Source organism: Tenrec ecaudatus, chromosome 3 (genome assembly GCF_050624435.1).
Source record: "Tenrec ecaudatus isolate mTenEca1 chromosome 3, mTenEca1.hap1, whole genome shotgun sequence".
NCBI classification, from domain to species: domain Eukaryota; kingdom Metazoa; phylum Chordata; class Mammalia; order Afrosoricida; family Tenrecidae; genus Tenrec; species Tenrec ecaudatus.
Window position 1 is genome coordinate 182,687,867 of NC_134532.1, and position 23,573 is coordinate 182,711,439.

The window sequence follows — 23,573 nt, forward strand, 5'->3', positions numbered from 1 at the left end:
GATAGTAGTGATGACTGTATAACCCCACACAAGGGGAATGAATAACAGAAATGTAGCTGAGAGGGATAGATTGGATGGTGTAAGATATGGAGGGATAGATGGGATGGTGTCAGATATGGAGGGATAGATGGGATGGTGTAATGTATATATAATAAGGGTTCCAGGAGGGTAGGGTAGGGGGAGGGAATATAGGGGAGCTGATATCAAAGAGTTCAAGAAGAAAGAAAATGTTTGAACCTGATGGTGGCAGCAATTGTACAATTATGTTTGGTCTAATTAAATTATAGACTGTAATAGCTCACAAAATGATTTTTTAAAAGTTTGAATAATTGAATTCTACAGTTTAACATGTAGAGAGGTAAAACATTTGAAGAAAAGGTTGTGAGGAGCATAGAAATATTTTCAGAATTTGGAAAAATTATATAAGGAAAAATAATTTCAGTTCTTAGTAAATAAGACCTTAAATCACGAGGGTTGCTCTTTTCTTAAGTGTCTCGTTGGCAAGGATTCTGTTCTTCATCCTCTGTCTTCCTCCCTTGCGGCGTCTGGGATGAGAGAGTAAACATGTGCTTGTAAGATTGAGACATACCGGTTAGCGCTTTCATTAACAACATTTCACCTATGTTTGTTCTGCTTTTGGCCAGATTCTGTGAAATGACATTGTTTTTACTTCAGCAAATTATTTCTGACTTGCATAATTTCCTCAATTATGCTTTACATATAAGAAGAATTTTTAAAAACCCTGCTACACACGGAAATGTTTTGCTATAGAGAAATTACTCAGGGTAATGGAAGAACCGTGTGTGTGTGTGTGTGTGTGTGTGTGTGTGTGAGAGAGAGAGAGAGAGAGAGAGAGAGAGATAGAGAGAGAGAAAGAGAAAGAAAACGGGTCTCTTTGAAACAAGCATCTGGTGCAGTTCATGTTGATGGATTTTCTTTGATTGTGTTTAGGACATCCGGAGGTTTTTTGGGGTGATACCAAGTGGGAAGAAGCTTGTGAAGGAGACAGTGAAGAAGAATGAGAAGACCAAGTCTGTTGAAACTTTCGAAACCAAGAAAGGAATCAAGGAAATCAAGGTCAGTTTTTTCAAATACAATTTTGAATTGTTTGAAAAGTTAAATAACCCAAGTTCCTAAATTTGTTCTGGTGAGAGCCTCGAACTCATACAGGTTTCCTCTCATTTAGCAGACAGGAATAAGAGGAAGAAAGTGATGACCATTGGTAATTACTACTGCTTACTAGGTCCATAGCTTGGTGTTTTCCTTTGTGTGGGTGGGGCCCTTTCTAATTGTTCAAACTCTGTGTTTATGCACAAAGCTTGCGCATAGAGGTTTGGCCTCTATTCTCAGGTAAATGGTCTTGGCCTTCTGAGGGTGGACAGTGGAAGAAAGCTGTCTTCTTCACCATCTCCTCTTTGGTCCCGAGAGAAGTTCAGAAGCAATGTCAGCCTGGGAACGGAGCAGTGGCCTCCGCAGTGTTTGACTTGGCCCTGTTTTCCTTCCTGTAAGACATCCACATCTTACAGCCCTCCAGTCCTGGGTACCAAACCCATCTTTTACCCCCCCCCACTGTCCTGTGTATTATCCACAGATAGTGAAGCTGCACATGTCAATGGAACCGTGTTGTTTTCAACAGAGTCAGGCCTCCTGTTTAACAGACTCCCCATCCGCTGAGGCTGCTGTTTAATATTCCGAGTAGGAATGGTCAGTTGGGCCCATGTAGATCTTAAAAAAGCATGCGTTTTAGGCAGCCTTTTCTTTCTCGTCAAGTTAAACTGTTACTCAGCTTTAAGGCTGTAAGGGAAATTTTGGGTCTAAGACCTAAAGATTATCTCAGGGCAGTAGTTTCAGGCCTCATCCAGCTTCCGTGGTGCCAGAAAGTCTAGAGTCCATAAGAATTTAAAAGTTGGTTCTGTCCTTTGCCCCTTCTATGGAATCTTGGATCAAAATGTTCAGTAGTGGTAGCCAGGCAGCATGCAGTTGTGCTGGTCTCATGGCGAGGAGGCAGCTGTTTATGGAAGTAATGAGCCACATATTCCCCATCTTTCTCCTATTTCTAACACTTCTGCTTTCGCTGTTGTTCCGAATGCTAGACACCAATTGTGCCTGGCATGGCCTCTGGCAAGCCTTTAAAACCCAGGCACTTCACACAGATCGAGGAGATAGGACAGAGTCACTGAACCATTTTTAGGCCAGTTAACTGGGATGTCCCATGAAACCGCTAACTAAACCTCCAAACCATGGAATACAATCCCATGAGGTGCATGGTTGTCCATAAGCAGATTGAGCCACTGTGTGTGCGCGTGTGTGATCGTTGTGAATATATTGCATAGTTTCGCCAATTCAACATTTTCCAGGTTGTTTAGGCAGGATGCTTTAGAAAAACAAGCCCGGGAGGGGTATATGTATAGAGATATCCATATCCAGAAAGTGGCTCCTAAAGATTTAGAAGCAGACGAGTCCAGGCAGGTTCTAAGTCCGCGAGTCAGCTGTTAGGCCGGAGACTTCTCCTGATTTGAGTAGCATTCCATGTATTCCATAGAATGTATATACCCTGCCTTATTTATCTGCTCATCTTTTGCCTAGTGTGATTAGTCCTATAAATGAACATTTGGGTAGAAGTCTTTTTTTTTCCTTCCTATTTGCAAAGTTTTTGGTTCCTTTCTATGACTGAGCATAGTTAGAATCGAGACTTAGAGTTCTTGTGTGTTTGCTAATTGTAACAGATCTATCAGGCCTGGTCTCCACTGAGTGCTTTTCTCTCGAGCCAGTGGGCCACATTTGCTTTTTCTTCGTATGTCTTGCCGCTTGACGTGTATGTTGGAAGTTGTGAGTGGTACAGTGGAGCGGCTGTGGGTTCAGTGACATTTCTCTGCTGAGTGTCAGTGTCTTCATTTTAACAGGCAGGTCACTGGGCTGAATTCAAACTCTTGTCTTTCCTGGGATAGAAAGTGTTAAGAATTATGTCTTCCAAAAAGAGACATTGAAACCCTAATCTCCAACACCTGTGAGTGACTGTTTGGGAGTAGGATTTTTAAAGATGTTATCAGTAAAGCAAACACGAGATTATAGTGAGTGATGTGCTTATGAAAGAGGAGACAGACACACAGAACAAGATGTACAATGGGGGTATGCTGCAGCTACAAGTCACGGCCCCTGACAGCGACCAGAATCGAGGAGAGAGAGGCAAGAACCCATGTCCCCTAGAGCCTGAGAGAGAGCATGGCTCCGCTGAATTCTGAAGTCTAGCTGCCAGGGCTGTGAGACTATACATTTTTGCTCTTTACAGCCACCCCCTTTGGGGTACCTTGTTTTGATGTCCCTGTGAACCCATACAGGCAGCAGTTGAAATATTCGATCAATTCTCTTTAACCTTAGCTGAGCACTCAAGAGTAGTTCTGTGCATATGGGGATGTAGTCCAAGTTCATAGGCAGAATCTGGGCTGCCTCCTCCTTTGTGGCTCTCTGCTTTCTGAAATGCTGCCTTTCCTCACTTTTGAGTTGTTGTTCTTAACTGATCCCCGGCCCAGGGAATGGTTTATGTGTGGAGTTCCATTTTCTTTTAAAAAAAATTATATTTTTGTTGACAAGAATGTACACAGTAGAGCACACATTGACGTAACGGTTTCTGCGTGAGCATTTGGTGACATTGACTGCATTCTGTGAGCCCTACTACCATCGTCCCCTTCCTCTTTTCAGTTGTGCCTCCCTGTACCTTCAGTTTCCTTTCCCTTCTTTTACAGCTGCGGGTGTCAGTTTGAGCCCCTGTAGATCTGCAAGGAGCTTAATGCTGTAGGCAGACCTCCTTTACTACTTAAACTATTGTGTGGTTCTGAGAGAAACTTCAGAGGATGCTTTGGCCTAAGGTTTAGGGGTGATCTCAGGGTGGTAGTGGTTACAGGGTTCGTCCAGCCTCCATGGCTGTAGAAAGTTGTGGAAGTCCAGGAGAATTTGAAATTCTGTTCTGCTTGTCCCCTCTTTTGATTGGGATTCTTGCATGAGACCTTTGATCAGAGCAGAGGCTGGGCACCGTGCAGTTCTTCTGATCTCAAGACCAAGGAAGGAGGTGGTTCTTGAAGCACTTAGATACCCTCTCTATTCCCTTATCCTAGTCCTGATTTACCGTCTTCACTTTTGCTCCTCCAAGTAAATCCATTTGGCCCATTTTCTTGGAACTTAACTTTTTGGAGGTTCATATATTCGGTTTTTGTGTTACAATTGATTATAATGGCTGTTTTCCTGTGAGATTTCTTGTATTTCGGGGATATTTTGAGCATGTTTAGAAAACCGTGTCTAGCTGGAAACCACAAACCAGCACCCTTTGCCTTGGCTTATTGGATTTTGCAACAGGTCTTGGCTAGTGGTGGGCCCCAAACTTCTAGCTCTTATTTCTGTCTCTAATGCTCATTTTCAGAGGGTCGTGGTAAAACTCTACTATAATCCTTTTTTCACTCCGATGCGGTTATTGTCTGGGCGATTCTTTAGCCTAATCAAGCGAGTATTGTGATTTGGGGCTGGATAATTACTTATTGTGGAGGATGGCCTTGTGCGTTGTAGGATGCTTAATGTCATTCTGGTCTCTAACCATGAGATACCAGTAGCATTCCCTTCCCCCTAGTTGTGACAACCAAACATGTCTCTCAACATCAACAAATACCTCCTGGGGGACAAGTACCTCCCCTGGTTGGAAACCACTAAGCCCAAAGCTAGTAAGGAAGAATAGGGTAAGTTATGTAGGCTTGTTGGTCTTCTAATTATGCTGTGATATTTATAGGTTAACAGCTCTTGCAAAGAGGATGACTTCAAACCGAAACAGCCAAACAAGAAAAAGAGGATCATCTATGATTCAGGTAATCTTTCTTCTGCAGAATTTGCAGTTTTACAGTGCTGTTACACCCCTTTGGACAGTGCTTCTTCATTGATGTGAGATACACACACCTCTGTTAATGGGTGCTTTGCAAAGAGGACTTTCTGCAGAAATAAAGTTGACACAAAGGTCGGTCTACTACAAGACTTTGATGAGAGCCTACCTCTGTTAGCATGCTAGAGCTTGTGCAGAGGGACACAGTGTGCAGAATGTCTCAAGACTCCTTTGACTTTGGTGTATTTATCTTAAAAAATATTCAGGTTCTCATATGTTTCTTGGAACTTGAACAATAATGCCTTAAAATATGAATTTTTTTTACCTTCTTTTTTTTTTAATTTGTTAACATTTTTAATTGTAGGATGCAGAAAATTCATACACTTGTGTGACCACAAAATTAAAAAGTGCATATATCTAAAAAATAAATGCTAATTACTTATTCCATAAAATATGAATTTTAAAGAAAACATCTTTTAATTTTCATACTTGATTGAAAGGTTTGGCTTTTTTTGTTACATCTGAAGGATAAACACAATTTTAAAGTGTTTTAATATGGTTTTCAGATAGGAAACACTTATTTCTGCTTTATGATACTTTAAAATAATGATAGAACTCAGCAAGTTCCAGGGAGGACCCTTCGCTCTGCACTTTATGGATCTTCAAGATCTGGACAGGGATTCAATGCTAATTAAATTTCTGATCCAGCTTTGGAAGTATTTGAGTGCTAACCCTGCAGTTCAAGCCCAATAGGAGCTTCCAGGAGAGAGGCACCCGATAAAGACGCAGAGATTCAGAAACCCCCCGTAGAGCTGCTGTGAACGGGAATGGACTCGGGGCTAGAGGGTGGGCTTATTGCCCGGAACTAAAGGAATTTTCAAGAGTGCACTCTGGAAGTGTCTGTCGTTTTCAAAGCTGTGGGAATTTAATTTAGAACAGCACGAGGCAGGCTTTGTAATTGTGTGCTGTCCAGGAAGAGGAAGGACCTCAGGTTTATGGAACACCAGCTCTGTCCCAGGTCCCGTGCCCAGCACTTGGTTCATATTTAAGTGCCCTTGGCAATTTGGCTGTGGCGGGCTCAAAGATGTCCATACCCCACTCCTGGAGCCTGCGACGATGATGGCATACGTGGCGGATAGGGAATTAAGATGGCAGGTGGAATTCAGGTTGCTAATCAGACAACCTTGTAATCGGGAAATAATTTTAGGTGTTTCAGATGGGCCCAGTGTCATCACAAGGGTCCTTAAAAGTGTCCGAGGGAGACAGAAGAAGAGAGCTTAAAGGTGGGAGGAGGCCAGAGGATCAGAGATGCAGCACGGCACACGAGTAGACGAGACCTACAAAACTTGAAAAGGACCTTGAGGAGCTGGTTCCCAGACTACTTTATGCTTTAAGAACAATATTTATTTTCACGGTTTTTCATTTTTTCATACAGATTCAGAACCAGAGGAGACAGTGCAGGTTAAAAATTCCAAGAGGCAACCCGGAAAGGTGCCATTGCCTTCTAAACGTGGTAAAATTCTGAGACAGGATCCTGTTACCTACGTTTCAGAAACAGGTAAGGGTAAGGGGACTTCAGTGACTGCATGTCTTAGGGAGATGTAGTGTGTAGGATCTTCTTGAGCGTCCGTTGTGTCTACATGGAATTGAATTTGTACTGCCTTTTTTGCTTTGCTGGATTGGATTTGTGGGGAAATCCACTGGAGCCATTCTTTTCTGTCCAGTCGAGTTGCTGTGCGTCCGAATTTACTTAATGTTAATTGGCAATGGTTTTGTTTTTGTTAAATCATTTTATTGGGGACCCGTACAACTCTTATCACAATCCATATATCCATCCATTGTGTGTAAAGCATATTTGTGGCCCTCATCATTCTCAAAACATTTGCTTTCTACTTGAGCCCTTGGTATCAGCTCCTCATTTTTCCCCTCCTTCCCTGCTTCCCCCTCCCTCATGACCCTTGATAATTTATAAATTATTATTATTTTGTCATATCTTACACTGTCCGACACCTCCGTTCCCTCGGGAGGAGGTTAGATGTAGATGTAGATCCTTGTAATCGGTTCCTCCTTTCTACCTTTCTACCTCACCTTCCCTCTACCCTCCTGGTATTGCCACTCTCACCACTGGCCCTCAAGGGATCATCCGTCCTGGATACCCTGTGTTTCCAGTTCCTATCTGTACCAGTATACATCCTGTGGTCTAGCCAGATTTGTAAGGTAGAATTGGAATCATGATAGTAGTGGGGGAGGAAGCATTTAAGAAATAGAGGAAAGTTGTATGTTTCATCGGTGCTATGCTGCACCCTCCTGACTGGCTCATCTCCTCCCTGTGACCCTTCTGTAAGGGAATGTCCAGTTGCCTATAGATGGGCTTTGGGTCTCCAATCTGAACTCCCCCTTATTCACAATGATAAGATTTTTTGTTTTCTGATGCCTGCTATCTGATCCCATTGACACCTCGTGATCACACAGGCTGGTGTGCTTTTCCATGTGGGCATTGTTGCTTCTGAGCTAGATGGCCACTTGTTTACCTTCAAGCCTTTAAAACTCCAGACACTATCTTTTGATAGCCGGGCACCATCAGCTTTCTTCACATTTGCTTATGCACACATTTGTTTTTAGCGATCATGTTGGAAAGATGAGCATCATGGAATGCCAATTTAATAGAAAGAAGTGTTCTTGCATTGAGGGAATACTTGAGTGGAGGCCCTATACCCATCTGCTACCTTAATACTAAACCTATAAATATGTGTACATAGATCATATATAAATCATAATATATAAATGTATTTACTATACGTACATGGATGGCAATGTTTTTGTTTTTGATTGTATGGAATCATTTGATGTACTGCCTTGAGACTTGGTTTGGTGTAGAACATTTAAAAAATATTAATATTTTTTATTTTAAGAGTAGTTGTAGGTTTAACAGGAGAATTATGAACTACATAGAGTTCCCATATTATGCCCCCTCCCCACACACAAACATTTCTCCTATCTTGCCCACCAATAAAACTGCATCAAGTCGACATTGTACATTTCAGCCCCTGTAGAAGATTCTGAGACTGCTCACTAGGGGCGCAGACAGCCTCGTCTTTCTCTGCTGAGCAGCTGTTGAGTTTCAAACACCTGACCTTGTGAATCAGCAGCACAGTGCCTAACCCACAGTGCCCCTGGGTTCCTTTAGTATTTGCATTGTATGGTACATTGGTTACCATTGGTTAACCAATGTTAGTGCATTTAGTAAACGTTAGAGATTGCTATTTGTGCTGTTCAGTTCTGTGGGTCGAGACAGGCGCACTGCCATTGTCTGCCATGACAGCATCATGCAGAAGGCTGGTTTAGGGTCCTTGTGCTGGCCCTGCTCAGCCTTCCCTCTCTCCCCTGCCCTGCCCTGCCCACCGCTGAGCTTACTGCCGCTGTTTGCCTTTTCCGGAGGCTCACCTGGGTGAACTCGAACAGACGATGGATTTTTTAATCAGCATTTTGTTCATGAGTAATTGGCCTTTTTCAACTTTAAAAATTTTGATCCTCTGGTCATTGCCAGCTGCTTAGGGCTTTTATCCCAAACTTGAATTTCTTTGTTTGTTTTGTAAGCAAGAGCTTCTTTTGATTTTTAATGCTGGCTGCTCATGGGAATCATTAAAATTCTGATGGCCAGGCCACAGCTCAGACCAGTTAAACATGGATATTTCTGTGGCATGGGCTTCAGACATCAGCATTTTCAAAGCTCCCCAGGCAGTTTCAGTGAGACGCTGGAGGGATTTAATTGGTGCACTGAGTTTAAGCTGTTTAATCTCAAGTCTTCTTCCTGTTAGTAGTTGTTCCATGCTCTTAATATTTCTTTCACACCTTCATGAATTTGATGACATCCAGATAACATCTTCTCTCTACTTGGTTTTGTTTCAGTAAAGACTTTACTTTTCCTTCTTAAAGTCTTGTTACAATTTAACAGTCTTTTCATATAGCATTGGTGTTCAGCATCTTTTTATTCTTTTTAAAAAAATTCATTGTGGTGAAATACATACGTGGTAAGTCACAAGTAATGCCATCAGAGTTTCAGTTCGTGCACGCATGGGCGTGGTCCAAAATAAAGTGTGTAAACATTGCTCTGTCGTCAGTGGGGCTGCAGACAAGCCCTCCCAGGAATACAGTTGTCTTAGTCTCCTTAGGGGCTTTCAATAAAAAGGTCCAATCAAAACATCGGCTTCTGAGGGAGTCTGCTGGGCCAGAAGATTGTGGCGGCGACTTGGGGGCCTCTGAGGGGTAACCTTGAGCTTCTCTCAAAGGACACAGGATGAGCACAGGGGCTTCAGGAAGAAGTTTTTAAGAAAACATTTGTGAAGAAAAGGCCAGGAATGTTGCTCAGAAGAATTAAAAACATTTTTTCTGACCTGCTAGTTCTTTAAGGGTAGGTAGCAAGGGCTGTCCTGTGAGAATTTCGTTGGAAAATCTAATCACATCAACTCTATACCTCTTAACTTGCTCACTGAGATTTTTAAAAAAAATTTCTAAAAGATAAAGAACATTTCCAAAGAATGGTATTTGTGCCCCTTGGGGATGCTCAGACAGCCATTTTGATATGGAATAATTGGAGAGCAGGGTTCTTTGGAGGGAAGGGTTAGGGATGGCAATACCATCGTCAGAACAGTGTGGGTCCAGATGGAAGATATGTTGAGAAACAGTAGCTTCACGCCTTGACACTTTTGTTTAAAGACATTTCCTACGATTTTGTGGCAATACTTTTTGACTTATAGAACGTTTTCCATTCCAACCATTTTAAAGGAATTTAATGACATGAAGAACTTCTCTTATAGGCAAGCTCTAAAGAAAATGTTACATACTAAGGAAGTGATGATCTAAATGTATAATAGTTATTCATATTTTTGACTTAGAAGCTTATCACAGATGTAACTGGATTCTGTTTTGTCTAGTGGCATAAGGATTCTAGTTTTATTAAAAAGGGGTGTGAGAGGCATTTAGATTTGTTTGATGAGTTTAGCAGGAAGAACAAGAGGCACTCAAAAGTGATTGCGAATAGGATTTCCTAAGTGGTTGTTTCCTAGTGTTCTATAAGGTGCTGCGTCCTGGGTGTGATATTGTCATCCTAGTTTGTGGTAAAGCCGTTTGCTTCCAGCACTGGGGAGCCCGAGAGGAGACGGTAACAGGAGTAGAATGTCAGCCGGGTTGTCGTTAACCTTCAGGCTCTCAGCGCCTGCCTGCCGACTGGGTTCCGGGGTTGGCAGGTGGGAAGGGGCTGTGAGCACTGGATACCTCACTGGTGTGTGCATGCCCAGGAGAACCTCGGGAACAGTGATTTTTGGCACCCTGCCACTGGTGTCGCTAATGAAGTAAGCAGCTGGTTTGAAGAGATAATTGCAAAAGCCACATCATTATCTGGACACAGCATTGTATAATTTACAGCCGACCAGCATTTCGTGAGTGTCGGTTTTGGGCCGGATTCTAAGTGCTGGGGCGGCCAAAGATGACCAAAGACTCAAGTGCTGGAGCAGTTGACCGAGGCAGCAGCCGTGAGGGAGAGGGCTCGATAGAGGGGCTAAGATCTGACCTGGCCTTGAACGATGAGTAGATGAATGTGTCAAGGTAAGGGATGGGGCTATTTGAGACACAGCGTCCAACATGACCTTGATGTGTTTATAGGGCGCTGAGGAGATTGCTTGCCCTCATGAGTAGCAGCAGCAGGAGGTAGGTGAAAACCCAGAGTAGGGAAGATATGGAAGCTCAGCCAATGAATTTAGACTTGACATAGCAGGCTAAAGGGAGGTTTTTGATTTTTTTAAGAGTTCTGAAATGAAAATATGTAAGGGGTAATTACTCAGGACTAGTATTTTGGTTGGTGGAGTGTTGAGAAGCTACCACTGGGGAGGCAGACTAGGAGCCGGTGATCTGGGGAGTAAAGTTGGCAATAGTAAGCGAGTGCTCAGTAAGCATTCTGCCAGATGGGTGGTAGGTAGGTTCAATTATTGGGTTGCTCCTATGAAGGATTACAGCCTCAGAGAACCCTGGGATGACAAGGCTACCCTGTTTCATTAGGTCGATGGGAGTTGAAATCGACTTGGTGGCATTGAGTTTTGAGTTATCTAAGTCTCATAGATTTATCCCTAATATTTCAGATAACGAGAGAGTTGATATCAACATGCTTATGATGTTTTCCTTTTAAATAATTGGTTCACTGAGAGAATTTACCTCTCATTTTGAAATGTTATTTATAAAGCCAAGGTTTCTGGAAATAGCAGGCACAGTGAAAATTTGCTTCCATGTGTGCACTGTCATTTGATAGCATGAACGTGCATGTGGTTGGTAGCTTGGTCAGTCCGTAGAGACTGAAACAGGAGAGGAGACCCTTGTATTGTGGGGCAACCTGGGACTAGAAGGTTGCTGTCTGCTTGGAGACTAGAGAAGGCTCGTTTCTTTTCTCAACAGCGGCGTGACTTGGGGCTCGCTAAGCCCCCCGTGTCTTTTCGTATGAAGCAGGGAGGGATATTGCTTGCATAGGCTGGCTGGGAAGGCGTCGTGGGAAGAGGCCCACGAAAGGGGGAGATTTAGTGCCTGACACCTATATGAGGTGGCTTCAAAAATACGTGTGAAAAAATCCATTGTCTTTTAATTCCCCCGCCCCCCTCTCCAGTTTTTGGGAGTCCCTCGCATTAATAGATAGTCCAAAGGGAAGCAAGGAGAAAAGGAAAGCAAAGGAAGTCCGCAGGGGAGGACATTGTGAGTGTTTTTTCTCCTAAAATATGTGCTGAAGCTGAGATGTTTCTCTAAGGGCAGTTGGCAGGTTGGCTCTTTTAAGCTTTTTGTTCTATTGCTAAATATCTGCTCAGGCACATTGTGCAAATGCACTCTTTCATTCAGAGGCCCCTGCTAGACCTGGGCGCCTTTGCAAAGGTTTGGATGCGTGGGAGGGAGGGGCAGTAGAGACAGTATGGTGATACGTCAGTTACGTAACTGAAGGTGGTGTGATCCGGCTTTCCAATGACACCTGGAAACGTCAAAGTCAGTGCAGACAGCCGTGACCTTCAACTGGAGATCAAGGCTGTCTCGTTATCTTGTGATTTTTAGGTACACACAAGGGTCAGGCGATGTGGGCTGTGAGCACAGACTCATTGTTTGTTTCAGAGGGAATTTCGGAGTGTCTCCCTCTTTTTCTGAAGAGCTGTCCAGTTTTCCAAGTGGAACTTTTATGTGCGCGAGCCACTGTTTGTGTCGCGCCGATGGGAAAGTGAACAACGAACTTCCCTTTGTTTTACTTTATTACTCTCTACTTTCGTGTTTCTAAAGGTAAAATTATAATTTGTCCATACAGGGTTATGAGAATATTCTTTTTACATACCAAATATGAAGGTTGAAATGTTTGTGATCCCTTTTAAGGCTGTAAATTATAATCTGAAATCGTGGCATTCATTCGTGGATATGCCACATCTTGCTAGAAAAATATCGTATGGCACAAACCAGTGCTAGAAGCCTGCCGATAATGGTAAAAGAAACAATTTCTGCTCCAGGATTCCATCTTCCATCATCTCTTTTATGTTTATCGCCACGCTGATTTAGAAAGCCAGCCTCTGGTTTCTGCTGCTAGTTATGTTACAGGCTAGCACTGACAGGTGCCGAAGAGCCTGGGCCATGGGCTGGAGTCGTTCTTACTGCCTGGGTTAAGCCTCTTCTTGCCGTTCCCGTGTCTTAGTTTTGCCCTGTATAAAATGGGGGCATGACCAGTGTCGACCGAGCGATGTGTATCAAGTGGGCTAATGCTTGTGAAGCGCGTACTGCAGGGAGCCACACATGGGAAGGGTTCAGTCGGCGTTGGCTTACTATTCTTGTGATACACTTAGCACCTGCCCTTAAAGATTGCGCTAAGGATCGTTTATTTTGCTGAGACCTCCCCTCTTCCATCTGACGGTGCAGTTGTGCTGCAGACCGTGGACTTGCCGCCCTGTTTTAGCCTGACTGTCCAGTGTGGTCACGGCTAGCCACGGGGGGCTCAGGAGTGCTTGAAAGACAGCTAACTGCCACTGTGAGGGTACTGACTGGACATAGTAAAATGAAAATTTTAATACAAGGAGATTCTCTATAATTTTCTAGTATTGATTACATGTCGGAATGATAATATTTTGGGTATATCAGCTGAGGTAAGATGTATTGTTAAAAACAGTTTACTTTTGAAAATGTGACTTAGTTTCTTTCTATTTAACAGGGCTGTTTTAGTGCAAGAGGGACTTAGGGACAAACCTAGGTGTCTAGAATTTTTGTTTATATTCTATTACACATCTTTTGGCTCCATTATTAGACAGTACAGATCTCTAGCCTGATCATTTAGCTCCATGGCAACTCTTTTTCATTATCACCTTGTTTGATTAAACCTTTTACCAGTATCTATTGATTGTTAAGTAATTTAACTTTTTTAATTTCCTAAGTTATAGGACAGGAAAAAATTACTTAGAAATACCTGTATAGCTAACCATCAACTCTAGTGAAATGTTCTTGTAGGTTGGTAAAAACCCAAACAGTTGTTGTGCTGCGCAAATATATTTACTTTGAGCTGTTTAATGAAGCGAGCGAGGCCTTGAGTTCTGTTTGGCAAAGCCGACCTTTCCTGGCGCTGTTTCATCAGGGGCTGCTGTTTGACCCAAAGTGGTGGGGGTTTCCCTGTCTGCACAGCTGTTTACTGGCCTCGCTGTGAGGCACATCGCTTCAGAAGCAGCGCTGCTCTTGAAGCTGTAATTATTTTATGTGTGTTAATAAATGGGGGGAAATTGAGGGATGTTGTGTTCTGTGGATAATCCTGCCATACCAGCAACTTGTGACTTGGGGAAACTAGTTGCAAAGATTTCTGGGGATGTGTGGAGAACATCCTCTCTTAGAACATTCTCTCTCAGGGACATGAGCAAGGCATAGCATTTCTTAGAAATAAGAGGCAATTTAAGGATTGTCTATTATTTCTTTGATTATACTTCTTCAAAAATTGTATTTATGCATTTAAATTCTGACTTAGTCTTTAGATGAGTGCTATTTTAAATTACTCAAGTAGCACACATGCACACTCACGTGGAAGCTTCAAAAAGTTAGTTGCAAATTTGTTATCTTTTCATTCCATTTTTCCATGAACTTCTTGAAGCCTGTATGTTTGTATGGCATGTATATAGATATGATGTATGTATGTCTATATACTGGTACATATGGAGCCCTGGTGGTGTAGTGGTTATGTGTTGTGCTTCTAACCACAAGGTACGCAGTTTGAAACCACCAGCCGCTCTGTGGGAGAAAGATGAGGTTTGCTCCTCCCTAGAGTTCTTCTTGGAAGCTCACAGGGGCAGAGCTGCCCTGCCCTCTAGCTGTTGCTGGGAGTGAGTGACAGCCATCGCTGTTGCGGTGGTTCTGACTTGTGGTGGCCCTTTACGACAGTCAGTGGCATTGCCCCAGAGGGTTTCCGAGGATGTCCATCCTGATAGAGGCAGACTGTCCCATCTTCCCCCAACTGCAGAGCTCTCTGTTAACCAAGTGTTTAACTACGAACCAGGCTTCCTGAATGGACTTTTCTAGGCCTCTGCCTGTATTTGTGTGTGTGTGTGTCGGGGGGGCAGGGGGACACCTTATTGTAAAATTCTGCAGCTTGCTTTTTAACAGCAACATGTCAGCTCCCCCTTCCTTCTTTCTCCTGCCCTCCTTTTTAGTCATATGTGAAAGCCCTCCAACTTACTCTTTTAAACGTCTTTGAAAACTCAATAGTATGGATTTAATGTTATTTTTTATTATTGTCTCTGGATTAGTTTATGCTTCCTTGATACATAATATGTTTAACTACCAACAAATGGACAATCCACAGTGGAGAACAGGATGCCTTATAAAAGGATTAGTGGAGGCCCATTGAGTAGAGGCAGGCTAAGCACTAGGAGGATTGTTTTTTTTGGAATGTCATCCCATTTATTCATACCACAGTCTATGGCTCTGATTAGAGTTTTTTTTTTTCCTTGCCCAGGTAGCTTTCTTCTTCTTTTTTAAAAACGTTTTATTAGGGACTCATACAACTCTTATCACAATCCATACATACATCAGTTGTATAAAGCAATCTGTACATTCTTTGTCCTCATCATTTTCAAAGCAATTGTTCTCCACTTAAACCCTTGGCATCAGGTCCTAGTTTTTCCCTCTCCTTCTCCTTCCCCCTCCGTCATGAGCCCTTGATAATTTATGTTATTATTTTGTCATATCTTTCCCTGTCTGACCTCTCCCCTCACCCCCTTTTCTGTTGTCCGTCCCCCAGGGAGGAGGTCACATGTAGATCCTTGTAACTGGTTTCCTCTTTCCAACCCACTCTCCCTCTACCCTCCCAATATCACCACTCACACCCCTGGTCCTGAAGGTATCATCTGCCCTGGACTCCCTGTGCCTCCAGCTCCTATCTGCACCGGTGTACAACCTCTGGTCTAGCCAGACTTGCAAGGTAGAATTCGGATCATGATAGTGGGGAGGGGGGCAGAGGAAGCATTTAGGAACTGGAGGAAAGCTGTGTTCTTCATCGGTGCTACATCACACCCTGACTCATCTCCCCGAGACCCCTCTGTGAGGGGATCTCCAGTGGCCGACAAATGGGCTTTGGGTCTACACTCTGCACTTCCTCCTTCATTCACTATGGTAAGATTGTTTTGGCGCTAGAAGGATTAGTATTTCTTGAGGTGAATTGGCAGCCGTCCTATGAATGCAGCTTGTCCTCCTGTACTGTGGAGGTGGGTGAACTTGGCGGTGTACATGGTTGCTGTGTTTGGCTGCTAAATGACATTGATGAGTCGATTTTACCCAGAGGAGCCTTCAAGAAGAAAAGCTTGTTGGATAAAAAAAAACCCAACAAAGCTTCTGAATACTTTTGGAAAACCCCATGGCATACAGTTCTGCCCGCCTCTTGCAGGGTCACCAAGAGTCGGAATCGAGAGCGGCTGCCTTGTTATTGTCGCCATCTTTTAAAATTGCTGCGTGGACCAGCTGGAGGCAGCCACTCCCTGTCTGGGCACAGCGGTTTGCTGAGACAGTACTTGGTTTTGGCTTTGCTGCTGCTGTTTTCTTCCCCTGTAGCGTTTTTAAAGACTTGTATACAACACATACTTATTAAGTCTCCTCTTTCATTTCCCATTTCTCAGATCTAGAAAAAGGCCTTTTGTCCCTGTTAAAAATTTCCTTCTGAAAGGATCAACCAACTCTCTTTATCTTATTAGATTTTAGGCAGGTCAAGATGTTTTATTTCTGGATTCTGTCATGTGCTGTTTCTAGATTTAATTTTGAATACGTTAGCAAAATTGCCTGTTGGTCTAGTGAGGACTACAGCAACACCGCAGAACCAGCAGACACGCTGTCCAGTTATGTGTGGCACTTGCATGGGACAAGTGTCCTGTGAAAGACACTTTTATGAAAAGTGTTTTATGAAGCAAAACTATCAAGTTGGTGACTTCGTTATCTAATGCTGCTGTAACAGAAATACAGCAAGAGGATGACATGACCAAACAACGTCTGACCCACAGATCCAAGAAGGCCCTGTCACGACTCATTCAAACTGGCTGCCATCGAGTTGATTCCGACTTGTTGTCAGGTGCCGTTGAAGTCCGTCCGACCCACCGGGACACCTCCGGTCCGCACCATCCTCCCTGCTGTTGCTCTTCTTGAGCCCGTGTTGCAGCTGCTGGGTCAGCCCCTCTCCTCGAGGGCTTCCTCTGGTTTTGCCTCCCCTCTGCTCCACCAGGCCTGATGTCCCTCTCCCGACAGCGTGCCCAAAGTGTGTAAGAAGAAGTCGGCCCTCTTTGCCGCTAAGGCCCACTCCTCCCGTACTTCTCACTCCTAGCAATCCTGCACGCCATTTCCGAGTTCGAGCGGCACCTTTATTCGAGTAGATAGCTTTCTTTTCTCCTACAGAACAGCCGGTGGGTTTGGACCTATGACCTTTTCATTAGCATTTTAACATTTACTTCACAGCACCACCCAAAACCAAACCAGGCTCATTGCTATCGAGTTGATGGTGACTCAGCAATCCTCTAGGTCAGTGGTTCTCAACCCTCCTCACGCCGCGACCCTTTCATACAGTTCCTCATGTGGTGGTGACCCAACCTTAACATGATTTTCGTCGCTACTGCATCACTGTCATGTTGCTACTGTGATGAGTCGGGCGACCCCTGTGAGAGGGTCGTTTGATCCCCCGAAAGGATCACGACCCACAGGTTGAGAGCTGCTGCTGTAGGGTCAAGTAGAAGTGCCCCCCCTTGAGTTCCTGTGACTGACCCTCTGGGAGTCAAAAGCCCTGGTTTCCTCCCGAGGAGCAGCTGGCTGTTTCGAACAATGTTTCTTGCGGTAAGCAGCCAACACATACCACCACGCTGCCCGGGCCCCTAATGGCCAACTGGAAGGTGGTGGAATTTGGGGTGGGGGTTACCCATCATTATACCCCTAGTGTGAACCCCACTTGGTCACGATGTAGCATTTTTTGATGATTTTGAGTTGTTTGCCAAAATTTTGTTGAAAATTTTTGCATGCATATTCTTGCGGGATACTGCCCTTTATGAATTTTCTCTTTTAAACGCGTCTGCCTGGCGGCGGGAGAAAGGTGTGACTGTCTGCTCTTGTAAAGATGGACAGTATTGGAAAGCCACAGTTTGCCCAGTTTCCCCCTTTTCTTTCTTTTTTAAAAAAGATAATTTTTTGGGGGGGGCTCATACAGCTCAACACAATCCATACATCCATCCATTGCGTCAAGTACATTTTTACATTTGTTGCCATCATCATTTTCAAAGCATTTTCTTTCTACGTGAGCCCGTGGTATCAGCTCACGTTTTCCCCTTCCTCATGAACCCTTGCTAATTTATAAATTATTATTATTTTGTCATGTCTTACACTGTCCTCTGTCTCCCTTCACTCACTTTCCTGCTGTCCGTTCCTCTGGGAGGGGGTTATATGTAGATCATAGTGATTGGTTCCCCTTTCTCCCCCACCTTCCCTTACCCTCCTGGTATCATTACTCTCATTATTGGTCCTAAGGGGTTTATCCGTATCCACGTTTCTTTTTCTATGCCATCTGGGGGAGATGATGGAGGAAGGGACATGAGACGTCAAATGCTTCCTTCTCTCCTGTATATTTGTTTCTGGCAGTTGAAGGCAGCTGAGGCTCCTGGTTCCAGTGGGAACTTACTGTATAGACTCGAGTATAAGCCGACCCAAATATCAGCCGAGGTACCTAATTTACCACAGAAACTGCATAAGAAACGTGCAGAACAACGGCTTGTGCACGAGCGCACAGGAGGCTCTCAGTGTCAGGAACTCGGCACCAGAGGTGGCCAGCATCATGTGGGAAGCAGCATCTTCCTCCCGGTGATTGTTGTTTACTTCCCGAGGCCTCATGCATTGCACGCATTACAGAGCAGATTTCCTCTTGTAAACCTTACTGTCTGTCTCTATTTGATTCTGAGAAGGGTCGCTGGCAGTGCGTCCCTAACAAGCTAGTGATCCTGAGTCCTCGAGGAAGAGGCTTTCTCACTGAGGTGTGTAGAATATCTGACTGCAGAGCTAGTGTGACTGTCGGTCTTGCGTTCACTTGGTCAGCACACCTCTCCTGAGCGCACGCCGGCGCGCACACGGACCTCTCACAGCCAAAGAGCAGCTTGGGGGTTGACCCAGATACCTTGTACAGGAACAGTCTCTAAACCAGGTTCCCTTTGTAGCGATGTGTTGTTGCTTTTCATCTCTAAACCAGATCTCTCCCTTGTGTACTCACGCCACTGCCTTGATTTCTTAGTGTTTTAGACCAAAGGAAACCCCCTACAAAAGTAGGATATTCAGGGATCCACTTGGAAAGGCCAAACTCTCACAGTGTGAGCTCAGAGTTCTAGCTCTATTTTCTTCTTGACTTATAAAGAAAAAGGTTTTTATTTGGGGAGGGAGGGAAAATGAGCGAATACTAGGGGCGCAAGTCGAAAGCAAATGTTTTCAGAATGATGAGGTAGACAAATGTACAAAAGTGCTGACACAGTGGATGGATGTGTGGATTGTGATAAGAGTTGCACAAGCCCCCAATAAAATGATTTAATTTTAAAAAAAGAAAAAAAGGTTTTTATAAGGACCTGTTCCTTATTTTCTTTTTTTATTTGTTACCTGTCTGTATCATTGACCAAACCAAGATCAAGACTAGCATAGTAGTCCACTCTCCCAGGTAGTTTTGTTGGATAAAGCAAGTTTACTTTGTTGTCTTAACCAGGTTTGTGGTTGGTTGTCTGTAAATAAAAATAAATGGTATTTTTTATGAGGAGACGCGTATCTGGGAGAGAAGTTCTGGGTGTTCCATTGCTCACGATTTCCAACCAGACCTCAGAAATTTGTCTCAAATGTACTCATTGCTTTTATTACGAGTTTCTGGGTAGGAGAGAACAGAAGTTGCCGTTGGCCTCTGATAAATCAGAAACAAATTTAGGCGCATGAGAAAGCGAAAGAGAGAGGGGGCGGGCAGGGAGACAGCCAGTCATCAGAAACAAATTTAGGCGCGTGAGAAAGCCAAGCGCGTGCACGTGCGTGCGTGTGTTTTAACCACCACAATGTCACTTGAAAGATTTCACTTCTACACAGTGGGTGGGTTACTAAACTTGGTTTTCTGCAAAGAACACTGGTTCAATAAATAGCTATGTGTTTTCCAGGCAGCTGGTGGTGGGGATTGCTGGGTGGCAGTGACCCTGTGTAAACAGAGAAACGCTGCCTGGCCCGCCCCGTCCGCAGCCACTGTGTCAGTCCTTCCTTGGCGCTGCCCTCTACTGTGTCCAGCATAGCGCGCTCCTCTAGGGCCTGGCCTCTCGAAAGTTGTGTAGTGCAACTCCTTATGCTTGCTTTATAAAATGCAGAAAGCTCACATTGGAAGGATTTCTAATTATCTTCACCCTTGATTCACCATCCTTGCCTCTAAAGACCATTCTGGCTACGCTTCTACCAAGACAGCCCATCCGGGGCTCTCCGTATTCTTTGCCAGCACCATTAATTCAAGCGCATCAATTCTTCTTTGGTCTTCCTTATTCAGCGTCCAATATTTACACGCACATGAGACAATTGAAAACATCATGGCTGGACTTCTAGATCCAAGACAATGTGTTTATTCTTCTGGCATTCCATGTGTATTTAATATTCTTAGCTAACACCATAATTCCATTTTTTTCATCTTCCTTCATGTGAGGAAATTGAAAATACATTCCATGGCTTGGGTCAGGTGCACCTTAGTCTTCAAGGTGCCGTCTTTGCTTTTTAGCTCTTTAAGAAATCGTTTGCAGCGACTTTACCCAGCACAACAGATATCCTTTGAGTTCTTAGGTGTTGCTTCCATGGCACAATACAATGAAGTCCTTGAGAACTCCAGTCTTTCTCGTTATACGTCCGCTTCCGAGGATTTCTGTTTCTTCTTTGTTGCGGTCTCATTGGCACTGAAGATTGTCGTCTGTGGTCTTCCTCAGCAAGTGCTTCAAGTCCTCTTTCCTTTCAGCAGGCCAGGGCTGTCATCTGCATCCTGCAGGTTTTGAAGGAGACGGCCTCCAACCTCGCTGTTTCACCCTCATGCACTCTAGCTCCTCGGAGTAGCTGCTTAGCACCCAGATGGCAAAGAGTGTGGAGGAGCGACAGAACTCTGGGGCACAGCCTTCCCGAGCTAAGTCACCCAGGAGGGCAGCGAGCCTCTCGAGACGCCTCACGCTCTGTCTGTAAGTTCAGCATGAGCACAGTTAAGTCTTTTGGATTTGCATTCTTTGTCAGCAATCCATAATTTGTTATGACCCACACAATTTTATGCTCATGCATCATCAATAGAACGCTTAAACATCTTTCTGGTATTTTCTGTTATCAGCAGAGATTCTTGTGACATCAGTAATGATAGCTTTCATTGCGTGTCCTTTTCTGAATCTGGCCTGAATTTCTTCTTTTTTTAAATCATTTTATTGGGGACTCATACAGCTCTTATCACAATGCATACATGCATCCAGTGTATCAAGCACATCTGTGGATTTGTTGCCATCATCATTTCCAAAACATTTGCTTTCTACTTGAGCCCTTGCTATCAGCTCCTCATTCCCCACCCCATCTCACCCTCTTGAACCCCTGATAATTTATAAATCATTATTTTTTCATGTCTTATACTGACCCATGTTTCTCTTCACCCACTTTTCTGTTGTCCATCTCCACAATGTAGATTACTGTGATCAGTTCCACCTTCCTCCCCCAACTTCCCCTTACCCTCCTGGTATCGATACTCTCATTGGTCCTACGGGGTTTACCTGTCGGGGATTCCCTGTGTTTCCAGGCCTTGTCTGTACCCATGTACATGCTCTGGTCTAGCCGCACTTGTAAAGTAGAATTGGGATCAAGATAGTGGTGGGGAAATTTGTATGTTTGTATGGGTTGTATGTTTGTTTGAAAGTTGTATGGGATCATGATAGAGGAAAGTTGTGTTTCATCGGTGCTATACTGCACCCTGACTGGTTCATCTCTTCCTTGTGACCCTTATGTAAGGGGATGTCCAATTGTCTACAAATGGGCTTTGAGTCTCCACTCTGCACACCCGCTCATTCTCAATGATATGACTTCTTTTCTTTGCCTGATACTTGATCCTATCGACACCTTGTGATCACATAGGCTGGTGTGCTTCTTCCATGTGGGCTTTGTTGTTTCTTAGCTTTATGGCCACTTGTTTGTCTTCAAGCCTTTAAGACCTCAGATACTATATCTTTTGATAGCCGGGTACCATCAGCTTTCTTTGTGTCAGGAAGGTGTGCGCATCATGGAATGCCAGGTTATTAGAACGAAGTGTTCTCGCATTGAGGGAGTACTTGAGTACAGGCCCAATGTCTGACCGCTACCTTGATACTTAACATATAAATATATGTACATAGATTTATGTCCCTATCATTATATAAAATTGTATTTTTATATGTACATGCGTGCATTTGGACCTTTATAAATCTGGCTTGAATCTCTGGTAGTTCTCTGTTGATGTCCTGTTATATATACAAGTAACATAGTTTTTTTCCTAAATAGAATTCCATTACATGGTTCCCTGACATAAAAGGCCTTTATGTCTTAAAAAGTGTCTGACTCTCCTGACCTTCAGCCTCACAGCTTTCCCCCTGCATTCCAGTCGAGCTGCCGTCCCAGCACTTGGTTTTAGTGTGACTAGTCTTGCCTAAGGTACCTTCATTTCAGGGCTCTGTTGAGGTGGTCAGTGGGGGGCTTTCTCTGACCTCTCATCACATCGAGCACTCTTTAGTTTTTTCACCCTGTTTTACTTGTTCTTTATAGTCTCCCAAAGCCAAAACCAAACACACTGCCATCGACTTGATTCCAACGCGTGACCCTTAGAACAGGATTAGCGCTGTCCCTGTGCGTTTCAGAGACTGTTTCCAGGAAAGTTCCAGCTTCCTCTGGAGGAGTGACTGGTGGATTTGAGCTGCTGACCTTGGAGATTGCATCCCAATGCTTAACCACTACACCACCGGGGGCTCCCCTTAGAGCATTTACAACTTGATAACTTATGTTCATCTATTTTCCGGACTCCACACTCCATGAGGACATTGATCTTTTCTGTCTTTATTCATCGAGGCATCCTCAGTTCTTGGATCAGTGCTTGGCATTAAATGGGTACTCAGCAAATATTTTTTGGCTACACACCTGAAACAATACATGTACTCTGAATAGTAATTGGATAGGGAATAATGTAAGTGGGCTGGGTTATTGGATTTGGAAGAAAATTAGGAATCCTTAGAATCTCATGGCTTTTTGCACTTTATAAAGCACGCATAAGTAGTTGCTCTGTACAGGTAGAATTGCTGTTTTATGAAGAAAAATTGGTTTATTTCAATTAAGATGAAGAAGATGATTCTAAGTGTAAAAAGACACCCTTTAAATGCAAAGAAAATGGAGGATCTGCGAAGAGTTATCTGGGACCGTCAAGCACGGAGAAGAGCGAAGAGAACACTAAGACTACAAGTAAGCCTTTGTCGCCAATGAAACTTACACCTACTTCAGTGCTTGAATACTTTGGAACTGGAAGTGTCCAAAGATCGGACAGGAAGATGGTGGCAAGCAAAAGAAAACAGGTGAGTGTCCGACGGGCTAGTACGAATGCTCGGCCTTTGAACCCCTTCACTGTGATGAAAGTCGATCATCGCATTTCATTAATGAAAACTGCTTCCCTTAGATTATGGAAAAGACATGGCTTCGTTTTGTGGATGAGGGTATTAGAATATTAGATCAGGAGAAGATGATTTAAATGATCAGGGAAAGTTCATACCTATTACAGTTGCGTACTCAGAATGCAAACTTACTTTACTATTGACCTCAGTTAAACAAAAGCAGACAATAAATTTGTTACCCAGCAAGGTCATGAATATATTCCTTCTAAATAATGCATAGCTAATGCTATACTTTTGTCTATTTTCATAGGTGGTGATTTTATCTCTTTCTGGCCAGTTAGGAAGCAGACATATAGATACTTCTAGTGAAAGTCACCCCTGATTCATCACAGTAGCAAAATGACAGTTGTGAAGTAGCAGCGAAAATAATGCTATGGTTGGGGGTCAACACAACATGAGGAACTGTTAAAGGGTCACGGCATGAGGAAGGTTGAGAACCACTGGTCTACAGTGTTTTTTTGTTTTGTTTTGTTTTCTTCCTTATTTCTGTAGGACATGCCAGT

At 43.7% G+C, this 23,573-nt stretch overlaps 1 protein-coding gene across 2 annotated transcripts in view; it reads left to right on the forward strand.

The window, feature by feature from the left end:
* RFC1 (replication factor C subunit 1) overlaps positions 1–23,573 on the forward strand; it is a 68,823-nt gene that overhangs the window by 13,790 nt on the left and 31,460 nt on the right. For both annotated transcript variants that reach the window (XM_075544426.1, XM_075544427.1), the window contains exons 2-5: positions 952–1,077; positions 4,775–4,850; positions 6,297–6,419; positions 22,742–22,974. In XM_075544426.1, the coding sequence (XP_075400541.1) occupies positions 952–1,077; positions 4,775–4,850; positions 6,297–6,419; positions 22,742–22,974 (558 nt within the window). The remainder of the gene's footprint in view (positions 1–951; positions 1,078–4,774; positions 4,851–6,296; positions 6,420–22,741; positions 22,975–23,573) is intronic.